This window comes from Nylanderia fulva, unplaced genomic scaffold (assembly GCF_048542155.1).
Source record: "Nylanderia fulva isolate GAGA-0341 unplaced genomic scaffold, ASM4854215v1 Scaffold292, whole genome shotgun sequence".
In the NCBI taxonomy this organism is placed as follows: domain Eukaryota; kingdom Metazoa; phylum Arthropoda; class Insecta; order Hymenoptera; family Formicidae; genus Nylanderia; species Nylanderia fulva.
In genome coordinates this window covers 2831-18865 of record NW_028190361.1, presented here as the reverse complement: position 1 = coordinate 18865, position 16035 = coordinate 2831, and the positions used below count along the sequence as shown (strand labels likewise).

Sequence of the window (16035 nt, the reverse complement as noted above, 5' to 3'; positions counted from 1 at the left end):
ACAGATATATTTTCACATTATTCTTTTGTGATTTCTAAAACTTTCTTTAAATATTTATATTTATTGATTTTTGTATAAAATTTTTAGTAAGTTATTTGTTATTTAAAGTAAGCAATATAGAAAATTAGAATTTTTTAGTAAAAATAAATTGCATGCGTACAAAACTACTAAATGTTGAAATAGAAAATCGGTATAATGAACTTCCATACAATAAATTGCGTTCTCAATCAAACAGTTTCGAAGCCAATAATATACACAACAGCTATTATTCTTTATATGTTCTAATTAATATACAATTTATCACTTAAAGTATACGTTAACATATGTACATAAACTCATATAAAAACCCAATTATTAGACAAAACTATTTCAACAATTAAAAAGAACCAGGCTTGTAAGACAAACAGTTATAAATTCTTTATAACTTTTATAAATCTAATCTTGCGTTCCTTTTGCAACTTTCTCTTTAATGCAAGAAAAATCTTTGAAATTTAAAAAGATATTTTGATCAGAAACACAATAAAAACAGTTTCTTTAAACGGTGTTTTACACAGTATTTTATATATTATACAGTATTTTATATATTGCACAGTAGTGTATATCTACATATGTATCTAGTTGGATATTTTATAATAGTTTAATTTACCTCTATACATGTCATTTCTGTAATTATAAAAAATCAAAAACAGTCATCTCGAAAGAAAAACAAGGGCTATTTCTACTCGTAATAAAGTTGAACATTGATTTGAAAGTTGGGACATTTATCACATATATATTAATTTAACTAGACTTCCGTTTCCGGTTGCGTGTGAGAAGGTTGAGGTGCTGTCAGTGTGTGTATTTGAGTGGAGTATTTGAGGTGTGAGGGAGAGAAAGGGGGAGAAAGAGTGAGAGAGTGAGAAGTTGGAGGTGGCGAATGCAAGGGGAGTGCAGGCAAGTGGGGTGAGAAGGGAATAGAGCAGTGAGAAGGAAGAGAAGTGATGCAGGTAGAGTGAGTTGGCAGTTTGGAAGATAGATCAGGGGCACGAGGGGAGAGGAAGGTACTAGGAAAGAGGAGTGCAGGTGTAAAAGGAGAGGAGAGATAGGGGATAGGTGTAGGTGCGGGGAAAGTCTCTAGTGACAGAGGAACCAGTCGAGGATATAGGGAAAGTCACTAGCAGAGGAGAAAGTAACTGAAATAGGGTATAGGGAAAGTCACTAGACATAGAGTAAAGGAGATACAGATGGAAAGAAAAGAAATAGAGGAGATTGAAAGATTAAAGAAGACGGAGAAATGGGAGAGAAGAGGGAGCACAGGGACGGCAGAGGAGGTTTTGAAAAGGAAAAGGGAGGAATTAGAGGAAGTAGGGTTGAGAAAGGAGAGAGAGGAAAAAGGGGATTTGGAGTGGGCGTTCAGGAGAAGTAAAAAGGTGATAAGGTCGCCAGAGGTTGAAAGGAGGGAGGAGGCAGAAGGGATAGGAGAGATATTAAAAGAGATGGGGAGGGAATGGAAGGAGGAGATAATTCAGGAGATGAGAGAGATAAGAAGAGAGATTAGAGAAGAGATTAAGGAGGGAGTAAGAGGGCAGGAGGAATTAAGGGAGGAGGTAAGGGGGCTAAAAAAGGAAATGGAGGAGAGGGAGAAAAGGTGGGAGAGAGAAAGGGAGGAATTTATGGAAAGGATTAAGGAGATGGGGAAGAAAATGGAAGAATTAGAGATAGGAAAAAAGGGGGAGAGAGAGAAAGGGGAGAAGGGAAAGGAGATTGAGGAGATGGAAGATAGGATTAAGAGGATGGAATGGAAATGGGAGAGAAAGGAAAGAGAAGAAAAGAGAAAGAATGTGATAATAAAAGGAATTAAGGGAGGAGAAGGGGGGTGAAAGGGGAGGTGGAGAAATTATTAAAAGAGATAGGGGTAGGGGGGCAAGTAGAGGAAGTGAGGAGAATAGGGGAAGGGAGAAGGGACGGGACAAGTATAGCATTAGTAAGGGTGGGAGAGATGGAGGTTAAAAGGGAGATAATGGAAAAGAAAAGGAGGTTGAGAGGAAGGGAGGAGAGGATTGAAGAGGATCTAACGTGGAAAGAAAGAAGGATGATGTGGAGATTAGGAGAGTTGGCGAGAGGGGAAGAAAGAGAGGGAAGGAGGGCATGGGTAAGGTATGGGAGAATTTGGATGAGAGGTAAATGGTGGAGATGGGACGAGGTGAAAGAGAAACTAAAGGAGGAAGGAGCAGGGGATGAGAGGAGGGAAAAGAGGAGAGAGGAGGGAATAGAAGGAAAGGGGATGGAAACAATACAGGAGACGGGAAAGGAGGGGAGGGAAAGAATGGGGAAGGAAGAGTGAAAAAGAGAAAGAGAGAGAGGAGGGAAGTGGGAGATAAAGGGCAAGGGAGAGGAGGGGAAGAAGGAAAGGAGGAAGGAGAAGGGGAGGAAGGATGGAAGGTGGCATTCTGGAATGTGGCGGGGTTAAGAAACAAGGACGCGGACTTCTGGAAAGCGGTAAGAGAATGGGATGTAATGTTTTTTCTAGAGACATAAGTAGATGAAAAAGGGTGGGAAAAGATGAAAGGGAGGATGCCGGGAGGATATAAATGGGAGGTGCAATATGCGAGGAGGAAGAGTAAAAAAGGAAGGGCTATGGGTGGAATTATAGTGGGGGTGAGAAAAGGGGTAGGAATAGAAGGAAAGTGTAAGGCGGATAAAGAGGGAATGGTGGAGGTAATGATAGGAAAAGGAGGGGAGAGTTGGAGGTTGGTGGGAGTGTACATAAATGAGGAGATGGAGAAGAAGCTAGGGGAGATGAGTGAGTGGATGGAGGAGGAGGGAGACAGAATAAGAACGATAATAGGGGGGGACTTTAATGCAAGAACGGAAAATTTAGGAGGAAGAGTGGAGATAGGAGAGGAGGAAGGAGGGGAAGGGAAGGGGAGAAAATCAAGAAATACAAAAGTAAATGGGAAAGGGAGAAGGTTGATAAAGAAGTTGGAGGAAAAGGGGTGGGCGATAATGAATGGAGGAATAGCAGGGGATGAGGAAGGGGGGTGAACGTATATGGGGCCGAATGGGAAATCGGTAATAGACTATATAATAGGTAATGAGGAGGTAAGAGAGGAAATCAGGAAGTTAGAGATAGGTAAAAGGGTGGACGCGGATCACATGCCGTTAATAGTGTGGTTCGAAGGGAAAGAAGGAGGAGGGGAAAGAAAAGGAAAAAAGAGGAGGAGATGGAACTGGACGGAAGAGGGGAAGGAGGAATTTAGGGAGAAGATAGGGGAAATATGGGGGAAGCAGAGGAATGAGCGAGAAGAGGAGGGTGTAGAGGGGGAGTGGGAGGAGAAGAAAAAGAAGATACAGGAAGTGTTAGATAAGGGGAATGAGAGAGAAGGAAAGGAGAAGAAAGAAAAAAGGAGAGGGTGGTTTGATAGGGAGTGTAGAAGAGAGAAGGGGGAGGTGGCAAAGGTGTTAAAAAGGTGGAGGAGGATGGGGGGGAAAGGAGAAGAATACAGGAAAAGAAAAAAGGAGTATGAGAGATTATGTAGAAAGAAGAAGGAGGAGGAGAATGAGGAGTGGACGAAGAAAGCAATGGAAGCTAGGACGGAGGGGCAGGTTTGGGAGGTGGTTAGGAGGGAAAGAGGAAAAGGAAAAGGAGGAATGGGTGAGGGGATTGAGATGGAAGAATGGAACAGATATTTTAGAGATCTATTAGGAGGGGTAGAGTCGAGAGTGATAATGGGAGGAAGTAGGATAGAGAAGGAGAGAGGAGAAGATCAGATAGAAAAGGGAGAAATTAGGAGGGCGATAGGTAGGATAAAGGAAAGAAAGGCGGTGGGAGTGGATGGGATTCCGGGAGAAGTGTGGAAATTTGGAGGAGAGGGAATAGAGAAGTGGGTATGGGAGATATGCAATAGGATATGGAAGGGGGAGGGGTGGATAAGAGAGTGGAGTGAGGGGCTAGTGGTGCCAATCTTGAAGAAGGGTGAGGGAAAGGAGGTTTCGGAGTACAGGGGGGTAACTCTGACACCGTCGTTATACAAAGTATATGCGACGGTGTTGGCAGAGAGATTGAAGGGAGAGATAGAGGAAAAAGGGATGTTACCACCGAATCAAACGGGGTTCAGGAAAGGGATAGGAACGGTGGATAATATTTATGTACTAAATTATCTAATAAACAGACAAATAAGTAGGAAAGGAAAGCAAATGGTGCTACTGTTTGTGGACCTGAGAGCAGCGTTTGATTCGGTGGACAGAGTGAAGTTGATGGCGGCGTTAAGAGGGAGGGGGGTAAAGGAAGAGACGGTGAGGAGGTGCGAGGAAGTGCTAGGAGAGATAGGGTTCAAGGTTAGAATAGGGGAGGAGGTGGGGGAGAAGTTTTGGACGGGGAGGGGGGTGAGACAGGAATGCCCACTGAGCCCACTTCTGTTTAATATGTTGATGGCGGACTTGGAGGAGGAAATGAAGAAAGGGAGATGGGGGGGTGTAAGGTTAGGAGAGGGCAAGGTTTATACGTTAGCGTACGCGGATGACGTAGTGCTGTTGGCAGAAGATGAGGGGGGGATGAGGTGTATGATGGAGAGGTTAGGGAGATATCTGGAGGGGAAGGGACTGGAATTGAATGAGAAGAAGTCGAAGGTGATGAGGTGCAGGAAAGGGGGAGGGAGGTTAAAAAAGGCTAGTTGGTTTTGAAAGGGAAAAAAATTAAAGGAGGTAAAGGAGTACAAATACTTAGGATATGTGATTCAAAGGAATGGGGGGCAAGAGGGACAGGTAAGGGACAGAATAAAGAGAGGGGCAGCAATTATGGGACAGGTATGGGGAATAGGTAAGAGGAGATTTGGGAATAATTGGGGGAGGAGGTTGTGGCTCTTCAATGCGTTAGTATGGACGGTTTTAGGATACGGGGTGGAGATATGGGGATGGGAAGAAAGAGAGGGATTGAAAAGGATACAAGAAAGGTATCTGAGATGGATGTTAGGAGTGGATTGGGAAACGCCTGGATATATGGTAAGGGAGGAATTGCAAAGGGAAAAGATAAGGACAAGGAAGAAGAGCATGGGGATATGAGAGAAGGCTAGAGGAGGGTAAGGGAGGATGGTTGGCGAGAATATGTTTGGGGGAGATTAAAGAAAGGGCAAAGAAAGGAGGGGAATTGTCAGAGTGGGAAAGAGAAAAGAGGGAATTTTTTGAGGGTAAGGGGTTGGTATTAAGGGAGATAGAGGAAAGAAGAGAAAAGGGGGAGTTCAGATGGGAAGAAGTTGAGGAATGGGAAGGAAAGGAACAGAGGGAAGAGAAGGTAGAAAAAATGATAAAATCGGAATACAATAAGTGGTACAAACAGATTAAAGGGGAGGGGATTCCGGGCTATTTGAAAAAAGGGTGGGCGGAAGGTAGATGGAGGAGGATGGCAAGGTATAGACTGGGGAATAAAATGAAGGGAAATAGGTATTGGGAAAAGGAGGAGGATAGGAAGTGCAGGATATGTGGGAGAGGGTTAGAGACGTGGGAGCATGTGTGGGAGGAATGTATGGATTGGGGAAGGGAAGAGAGCTGGCAGGAAATGGTAAAGAAGATATTAGGAGAGGAAGGAGAAGGGGAAATTTGGTTAAAAAGGTTAGAGAAAGCAAGAGGGAAAGGGGAGGGGGAGAATGAGAAGGAGGAAAAAGGAGGACAGAGGGATGAGAGAGGGTAGGAGATGAGGGGAGAGAGAGAGGGGGAGAGTGAGTGTGAGAGTGAGTGTGAGAGAGAGAGAGAGGGAGGGGGAGAAAAGGAGTGGAAGAATAACGGTAACCGGAAGCGGAGGTCCAACATAGGCTAAGTAGAATATAAGATTGCGTAGGTTAAGTTAAGTTAGGATAAGAAAGGTTAGGGAAAGGCGAACGTGTGTGTGTGTAGGTAGGGCAGAAATGCGAGAAAAGATGAAAAAGGCGGCGAAGAGGAGAGGCGTGGCGAAAATTGGATAATATGTAATTAGGTTAAGTTATATGTATAAGTTTAGGTTAAGGAAAAAGGGTAAAGAAAGGAATAAAGGTTTGGGAACGCTCCTTTAAAAAAAAAGCGCCTTGTAATCCCCAATTGGGGCGGCAATAAATATATCTATCTATCTATTAATTTAACTATTTGGAATTTTGCATTCATTACTACAATGACTTATTTATTAAATTATTTGCGAAATAAGTTTTAATCTAATCTCACATTATGTACTGTTTATCATGTGATTCAATGGAATAGTAGATTTTTATAAGTTATATGATGCATATTTATTACTAGGATAACGCATCCTTCAGACTCATCGATGTCCATGAGTACGTGTCATCAAATATCGAATCACTTCATTATTATTTTGAAAACGACACTGTGAGAGAAAGAAATGAAATCAGTAAGAGTTCATAAAGTATTTTTAAAGGCTTCCATTTGTAAATATTTCAAAATCTAATAAGTTTCAAAAAATATGCATATAAATGTATCCAAAATGTTGTGTTGTGTATGTACATTTATTTCAAATCATCAAAATTTATTATCAAATAATATAATCTAAGCATGCGTTAAAATATAAGTACTAATTATTAACGTTTCTCGCCTATATTTGTTCAATATTTTTCTCTGCATAACGATTCATGAAAACAATAACGAGACGAGATTTGTTTATACTTACAAAAAATGTTATAATGAGACATATATAAATACAATTGAATGAATTAAAACTTGTACAGTTTTGAAGGAAGGATTATATTTTACATTCGGCATATGATTACGATTTTTACAGCGTTGATCATATAATATGCGGTACATATTTAATTTTATTCCTTTTTTGACAGACTACGTATATGTCAATATATATATATATATATATATATATATATGGGGCATTCTTTCTCAAAACGGTCCCCCCCTGCACATTTTATTTCTTCAGATAAATAGCTTTTAAAGTGCTTAAAATTTTCGTTAAATCTACTATTAAATGCCGTGTGGCAAATGCGGAACTGCAAGACTCAAAATGGCGGGCAAAGCAAAAAAAAAGAAATTGAGCTTCCGCCAAAATTGACTATTTTGGGTTTTGCGAATTTGGAATTGATTTGTTTACCAAATGATACTTTATGACAAGAAATTAATCACAATTAATTTTTAAGTTGAACCGACAATTGGTTTCAGAGATATGAGCGATCAAAGTAGTCAGAATTATGAATTTTGACTAATTTAATCGCCTATGATTACGAGCTGATTACGAGTTGAATACAAGCTATTTTCCTCCAGTAGTTATCCTAACTACTGTTTGCACTACATTAAAATCTCTTTACATCGATTTTCGATGGATCAGAATAATCCCAGTGGAGCGCTTGCACAAAGCTGCGGGCGTAATGTGTTACCCTTCACGACGGCCGCGACAAAATAATATATGCATTTACATGTCTCATGACCCACAAGCATTCAAAAGTACAAGGGACAACAAAAATTTCAGCACTTAAAAATTTATTTATCTCAAGAAATAAAATGTGTAAGGAGGGTGGCCTTTTTCACAAAGAACGCCTCATGGGAAGCGTTTTGATCATAGGCGATCAAATTAGTCAAAATTCATAATTTTATATGCCCCATATATATATATATATATATATATGGGGCATTCTTTCTCAAAACGGCCACTTCCCTGCACAATTTATTTCTTGAGATAAATATCTTTTTAAGTGCTTAAAATTTTCATTAAACCTTCTACTTTTAAATGCCGTGTGGCAAATTCGGAACTGCAAGACTCAAAATGGCGGGCAAAACAAAAAACGGAAAATTGAGCTTTTGCAAAAATCGACTATTTTGGGTATCTCGAATTTGGAATTGTATTGTTTACCAAATGATTATTTATGTTGAAAAATCAATCACAATTAATTTTTAAGTTGAGCCAAAAATTGGTTTCAGAGATATAAGCGATCAAAGTAGTCAAAATTATGAATTTTGACTAATTTGATCGCCTATGATATATATATATATATATATATATATATATATATATATATATGCATGATTTTATAAACTAGAACGATTTACATACATACTGGATCTTTGCATATAATCGAGTATCATTTTGCTTCAAGAAGAAACTACACCATCTTTAGATAGCATTCCAAGCGAGCCAACATGTCCTAGAGCATTCGTGGAATTTAACGACGGACTAAATTAGAAAGACATTTTTGTGACATTCAGGTAAATAATAACTCTCAAGGTAAATAATGAATACTTTCTTTCTTAAATCTGGTACTTCTCATTGTTTCAAGTTTTATTGTATACAGGGTGTTCCTTAAGTGGTGCTCAAAATTTGAGGAATGGATTCCTCATGCTTAGAGAAGATAGAAAAGTATACATATATATGAACATAGGTCTGGAAAAGATTAATTTTTTAGTTACTTAGATTCATATATGTAATACAAAATTTTTGTCCCATTTCTCGTCTTGCAATTAGAGAAAATGTTCAAAATGTCCACCTCCTGTAAACATAGGCCAGCGAACTTGAAAAACATCGTTGATACCTTTAAGCAAAGTTTCCTAAGACGAGAAATGAGACAAAAATTATTTGTTACATGAATCTTAAAACTCAAAAACTAATAATTTCCGAACCTGAAACGGACCAGAAACTAATCATTTTCGGACCTATGGGTGTATAACATTTCTTTCTTCTCTATAAGCATAAGAAATCCATTCCTGAAATTTTGTCCACCACATATGATATACCTTGTATATGGAGTGTGTTACCAAAAGAATCAGAACGACGAAATATCTCAAAAATATATATTATCAGTTTGATTTTAGATAGCGTTTTTAAGATCATTTCAAGGTCAACCCGATTTTTTAAAATGAAACTATTGTATATGTCTCGTGTAAATAGATAGTTGTTTGTAAATGATTTTCAGAAATTTGTTAAAAATAAAAAAATTGAATATTTTATATTTTTTATAGGTGGAACGAACATAAATTTACAAATGGAGTGATACAAAAATATACAGTTCAATATTGGTTTATCGAGAATCAAATGATTCAAAAAAGAGTTGTTATAATCTCAAATATCACAATATTGCAATATAAACCGTACAAATTAAAACTTGATACTATTTCAGTGTACTATTTCAAAGTACAAGCGCATAACAAATTTGGTGCTGGTTTTTATACTAAGTTCATCAACGTGTCGACCACACATGAGAATCCAGTACTTTTATTACTCGTCTATAATACAAGATTGTATGTACTGGATATAAATTTACAGATCGGCTTTCCACGTGATATAAATAAATATTGTACTGAATACGTTTACTCAGCCTTGGAACATAAGATTTATGGGATTACTTTCAAGTCAGAGTTAATAACATTGGAATTTAATCCGAATGCAATCCAAACAAATCAAAAGTATACAATAATAGCAGAAATCGGGGACAATGCATCTTCTCTGTGCATTGATTGAATTGATGGCAGTCTTTATTGGTTTGAAGATACTATTGACGGTACTTACATTATTAAACTGGACTTAATATTACTACAACAAAAAGGCATCAAAACATACAAAAAAATCGCACTGGCTGCAGAGCATGCTGTATTTTTAACAGCATTGCCATATAAGAGGTACATTAAATTTAATTAATCTAACAAATTGAACAATATATTGTGTTTCTTTTAATTAAAGATTTGTGTTGTTCTATAACTTGTCAATTTAATATGCAGATTTTGTATTTAAAATCCATAAGTAATAGAATCATAAATTTACATAGAAACGTATATGTTCAAAACGCATCAGAAAATATTAGCCGCATAATAGAATATTATATTCGAACAGAATATTTTAGAAGATTCTAGACCAATCGATATTTTCAGCAAATCGTTTTTGTATATTTTTCGAGGAGAAAACACAGCAACATAAATCAATCTGTTTCGGAAAAAACCGCTCAAAACATCAACAATTAACGGTACCACAACCGTTCCGCCGAATAATTATTTTTCAGTGAGCATGCGCGGCTTATCACGGGCGCCTCTTTTCTCCAATAATTATCGCGATCGCCCGCTCGCGCATGCTTTCTGCCAGCCGTCGTCCCGTTAATTTTGACAGCGGCCAATTACGCGTAATGCGCTCAGGTCACCTCGCGCAACGTTTGAAATCCGCAAAACTATTGGCGCTTCACGCGAAGGTGGGCTCCATCCTAAAAATTATAAAAGAAGAGCTCACACCCGGCTTAGCAGCCTTATCGCTTTTCCGCTGTGAACCGCATAACGCAAACCGCATACTTGATAAACCGCTAAAAATTCGTTGACGACCGCCGCTTATTCCGCACTTTAATTTTTGATTACGATTTCAATGTAAAATAATTAACATTTGTATAAAGTTTGTTAAAGTGTATTTGTCATTAAGTGTGTTAGAGAATTAAATTCTTTTGATAAAAAAGTGACTCATCTTTTGCGCCGCGCGACCTTTTCTTACGCAGCGCGTTCGCGAACATATTTTGGTCCTTCGAGCCGGATACCTCGCACCAGCAACCGCAAGTTCGCGAGCGTGACTCTTCGTGTGAGTGAAGAAAGTGAGCATCTGTGTGTGCAGCCATCATGGATGTACCCACGCTGGTCGACTGTCAGCGTGAGATTCAAATCCGCATCTCACGTTCCGTGGAGTACTTGAAGAAGATGGGCAGTTCCAATATCACTACCAGTGCTATCGCCACACGCACCAGAATTTTGGATCAGCTGTGGACAAAGTTCGAAGCGCAGCACGATCTTATCCGAGCAGCCTTAAAAGAAAAGTTCAGCGAGAGCGATTATTTTAAGTCAGAATTGCACGCTGATACGGAGAATCTGTATGTAAATTAAAGAAGCATACTTGACGGCTACGCTGAACACTTTCGTGCATCGAACGTACCTCCTTCTGCCGACGTCACGCCAAGGTCGTCACTGCCGCGCATCAAAGTACCGCCATTCTCTGGTGCCTACGCAGATTGGCCGTCGTTCAGAGATCTCTTCCTCTCCGTCGTGAGTGGCAATGCAATCTCCAACATCGAGCGCTTTCATCACCTCCGCTCATGCTTGACAGGGCCGGCTGAAAAATTAATCAAGTCGTTACCTGTCACCAGTGACAATTATGATCGCGCTTGGGCGATCCTGGACAAACATTATAACAATAAAAAGGAATTGATCCGCTCCAACTTTGCCACATTTATCGCCGTGCCAAAGATAAAGGAAGATACCGCAGAGGAGTTGAGACGCATTCACAACGCCGTTACTGCCGCCGTCAATGGCCAGGAGAGCATTGGATGTCCAATTAACACCCACGGAATGGACCTCTTCAACTTCCTAGTCACCGAATTGTTTGACGCACGCACGCGTCTGGAATGGGAGTCGTCCACGTCAGACTCATCAGAGCCGGCACAAAACGAGGCACTCGTTGACTTTATCAGCCGACGGATCCTGACGCTCAATGCCGCACGACCGAAGAGCATCAGCAAACCGCCCGGAGAGGCTTCACGGATTGCCAAGACTCACTTCACTAAGCAGCAAGGAGCTGAGCCACCGCACTGTACACTGTGTCGTGAAAAGCACACCTTGATGACCTGCCGAGATTTCAAGGCCAAGACCGTCAACGAGCGTAAAGCATTTGTAGAGACGAACAAGCTTTGCTACAACTGCTTAGGAAACCTCCTCGTATCTCGCTGTCAGTCGAAGAAGAACTGCCTTACGTGCGACGCACGACATTACACTACGTTGCACGGAGCGACCACGTCTTCACAGGCAGCTGAGGTCACCACACGCGCTACTACACTGACCACGACTCTTCAAGATCGAGATCATAAGGCTGTTCTTCTTGCTACAGCTCGACTTAACATCGCCGATCGGTACGGCTCACCACACGCCGTACGCGCCTTGATCGACCAATGCTCCGAGGTGTCGATCATTTCTGAGGCCTTGGCGCAACGTCTCCGCCTGCCTCGATTCTCGACGGATCTCTCGATCTTCGGAATCGGAGGGACCCGCTCAGGATCAGCTCGTGGCAAGGTCACGCTGCACGTCACGTCAAACGTGACCAACGCCGAGCTCCGCGTGGTGGCTTTTGTGCTGCCCCGCATATCATTGAAGCAAGGCTCAGTCTCGCGAGAAGAACGCAGCTGGTCTCATCTCGACGGACTCCAGCTGGCCGATTCTCGCTTCCTGGACGACGACCCAGCTGAGCTACTGCTGGGAGCCGAGGTCTACTCCTTGATCCTCGAGGAAGGTCTCCGCAAGGGTGACTCAAGGATGCCGATCGCCCAGCAGACCAGCCTGGGGTGGATCCTGTCCGGCGGCTACGACGCAACAACAACCAACGGACATCGCCGCACATTCCGGTGCACCGCCGATCACGACCTCACCGACCTCGTTCGACGCTTTTGGGAACAGGAGAGCGAGCCAATAATTCGGGCTCCACTTACTCCCGAGAAAGCTAAGTGCGAGGAATTATATGTGCGCACCGTCACACGCACGTCCACCGGGAGGTACGTTGTGAGGCTGCCACTTTCATCACCGCCGACGAATCTTCACGAGACTCGCCGACCAGCGGAGCGCCTCCTGAGAGCCATGGAGACCAAAGGCAGCCGAGATCCTCGATTTGGCGACCTCTATCGCAACTTCATGCAGGAGTTCGAAGACCTACAACACATGAAGAGAGTCAACATTGCAACGACAGCGGATGATCTCAAGTGTTACTTACCGCATCACGGGGTCCTGAAGGAGTCGAGCACGACGACAAAACTCCGAGTCGTATTTAACGGCTCTTAACGCACACGGGCCGGTACTTCGTTGAAGTGAACTCTCATCTGTTGACTGGGGCGAATCTTCTGCCAGCGCTCAACGACGTGTTGCTGCGATGGCGTTGGCACCGGTACGTCTTTGTCACCGACGTGGAGAAAATGTACCGCCAAATCCTCGTACATCCTGAGGATTGCCGTCTTCAAACAATCCTGTAGCGTCACAACAAGACGGACGAAATCCAAGAATACGAGCTGCTAACGGTGACCTACGGCATGGCTTGTGCACCGTTCCTGGCCATACGAACGCTGTGGCAACTCTGTGCAGACGAGGGGGCGCAATTTCTTCAAGGGGCCACAGCACTTCGGCGAGACTGCTACGTCGACGACGTGGTCACCGGCGCAAACAACCTCGACGATGCCATCAACCTCCAGACGGAGCTACGCCACCTGTGCACGGCGAGCGGATTTCCACTGAGGAAGTGGGCCTCAAATAACTCCGAGGTCCTTGCGGGAGTCCCTCAAGAGCATCGGCTGCAGCAAGGACCGCATTCATGGGACGGAGAGAGCCATTCAACCTTGGGCCTGCGATGGCATCCTCAAGATGACTGGTTTGTTTTCGCTATACATCCACGTTCAGTCACAGAATTCACGAAGCGACGAGTCCTCGTCGAGACTGCACGGCTATTCGACCCGATGGGCTGGCTTGCGCCTGTCGTGATTCGGGCGAAGATCCTGATCCAGACCACATGGCTTCGGCAGCTGGACTGGGACGCTCCACTGCCTGTCAAGGATGTTCAACGTTGGCAACAGCTGCTGAACCAGCTACCTCTGCTCAGCAACATACGAATTAATCGCTGGCTCAGCACCGACGACGATCACTCAAGGCTGCAGCTCCACGGCTTCGCTGACGCTTCCGAGCGAGGATACGCTGCAGCGGTTTACCTCCGCAACTCTGAAAAGAGGAAAACATCAACTACTTTGCTCATGGCGAAATCCAAGGTCGCACCCGTCAAGCAAGTTTCACTGCCTCGCCTGGAGTGTGCGCTGCTGATCTACTCACCACGCTTACGTTGCATGTCCGCAACACGCTCGGCTTGACGTCTACTCCAGTGTACTTGTGGTCCGATTCCAAGGTCACCCTCCATTGGATCCAGGGACACGCCACCCGCTGGAAAACTTTCGTCGCCAACCGGGTAGCTCATATCCAAACACAGCTCCCGGACGCTCAGTGGAAGCACGTAGCCGGGAAAGACAATCCTGCAGATTGCGCATCAAGAGGAATTACTCCTGAGGAATTAGTCAACCACGCATTATGGTGGACAGGACCTACCTGGTTGGCACTGGACGAAACGACGTGGCCCAACTCAGAGGTCGACATCTCAGACGACGACCTTCCAGAACAACGCACCACCAGCCTGATAACCAAGAGTTCCGTCATCATCGAACCGGACCTCCTGCTTCGGTTCTCCGCATTTCATCAGCTACTGCGCGTTACGGCTTGGTGTTGTCTATGGCTCAATCTGGCAAGCCGGGAGGCCACATCTGGTCGCCCGCTGCATCCTGACAAGCTAGACGCCGCTCTACTCCAGTGGCTTCGAGTGGTGCAAGCGCTCCACTTCCCTGACGAGGTAGCTGCTGCCACCGCAGGACGGCCCGGCCCACCACGCAGTTCACTGGTCAAGCTGAATCCATTCCTTGACGACCAAGGTGTGCTTCGCGTCGGAGGACGCCTCAAGCACGCTCTGCTGCTCTACGACGAAAAGCACCCGGTGATCGTCCCACCGGCCTCCTGGATGACGCGACTGCTAATTGAGTCCTGCCATCGTCGGTCTCTGCATGGCGGCGTCCAGATGACTCTCGGCTTACTTCGCCTTCGATTCTGGGTACCACGTGGAAGGACCGTCGTCAAGCAGCAGTTGCATCGGTGCGTCACTTGCACGCGCTGGCGAGCTGCCACTCCACAACCTCCTATGGGCAACCTTTCTCGTGACCGAGTGACGCCGACTCGGCCATTCCTAAGTACTGGTCTGGACTACGCGGGACCCATTTCTATCCGGACCAGCAAAGGGCGCGTACACCGCTCACAGAAGGGATACATTGCAGTCTTCATATGTTTCTGGTCAAAAGCTATCCACCTCGAGGTCGTCTCGGATTACGGCTCCAAGGCCTTCATCGCCGCCTTACGCCGCTTTGTCTCTCGCAGAGGTCTGTGCACGGACATCTACAGCGACTGCGGCACAACATTCATTGGCGCCGATCGCACGCTACGTGAGCTCTTCAAGACGTCGACCTCCGAGGGCCATCACATCGCCCGCGCCGCCAGCACTCAAGGGATCCGCTGGCATTTTAATCCGCCAGCGGCACCTCACTTCGGTGGTCTTTGGGAGGCTGCCGTAAAATCCACGAAATTTCATCTCCGTCGAGTAATAGGCGAAACTACACTTACGTTTGAGAAGCTTAGCACACTCCTCACACAAATAGAGGCGTGTCTTAATTCTCGTCCGTTACAGACTTTGTCAGACGATCCAGACGACACTTCGGCGCTCACACCAGGCCACTTCATCATCGGAGCACCGTTACTCGCGGTACCTGAGCCATCACTGACGGGTCAATCAACCTCCACGCTGTCACGCTGGCATCACCTGCAGCTGATGCGAGACCATTTTTGGCAGCGGTGGTCGGCTGAGTATGTGCACGGTCTCAACCCCCGCACCAAATGGTTCAAGGCCGAGCCCGTACCTCACGTCGGGGACCTCTGCATCATCCGCTCGGAACTCACCCCTCCGACCCGATGGCCTCTTGCGCGGATCACGAGACTGCATCCCGGGGACGACGGTATCGTCCGCGTGGTCTCAGTCCGCACCGCCACATCAGAACTCGTGCGCCCGATCGTTAAATTGGTCATGTTTCCGGGCGCGGATCGTATTCCGGGCATGAATAACGCGGACACGCTGCCCGCCGGCACGTAACTCATCTCTCATCTCGCGACACTCATTCACCACATAATCATCACATGCGCTGTAACATTTGTCGCACCTCATTCTTCTCATTATCACCGCATTGCACTACACACCATTTATTGCACATCAACCACGCGTTTTCACTCTCGCGGCTGATCGCTCCGCACCACATTATCGACTTGAGATTCCGCAGCCGAAATTCGACAACTTGTTGTCACTGCGCGACAAGGCGGGCGGGAATGTTCAAAACGCATCAGAAAATATTAGCCGCATAATAGAATATATTCGAACAGAATATTTTAGAAGATTCTAGACCAATCGATATTTTCAGCAAATCGTTTTTGTATGTTTTTCGAGGA

The 16035-nt window shown here is 44.3% G+C and overlaps 1 protein-coding gene and 1 pseudogene across 1 annotated transcript; both read left to right on the top strand.

Annotated features, from left to right (window-relative positions):
* The first annotated feature begins 4723 nt into the window (after positions 1-4723).
* Positions 4724-12744, top strand: LOC146722647 (uncharacterized; annotated as a pseudogene).
* An 88-nt stretch (positions 12745-12832) lies between these two features.
* Positions 12833-15685, top strand: LOC146722646 (uncharacterized). Its single transcript, XM_085484128.1, has 3 exons — positions 12833-12847; positions 12933-13733; positions 13850-15685. The coding sequence occupies exons 1-3, from the start codon at positions 12833-12835 to the stop codon at positions 15683-15685; spliced, it is 2652 nt and encodes an 883-aa protein (XP_085340254.1).
* Positions 15686-16035: the final 350 nt, after the last annotated feature.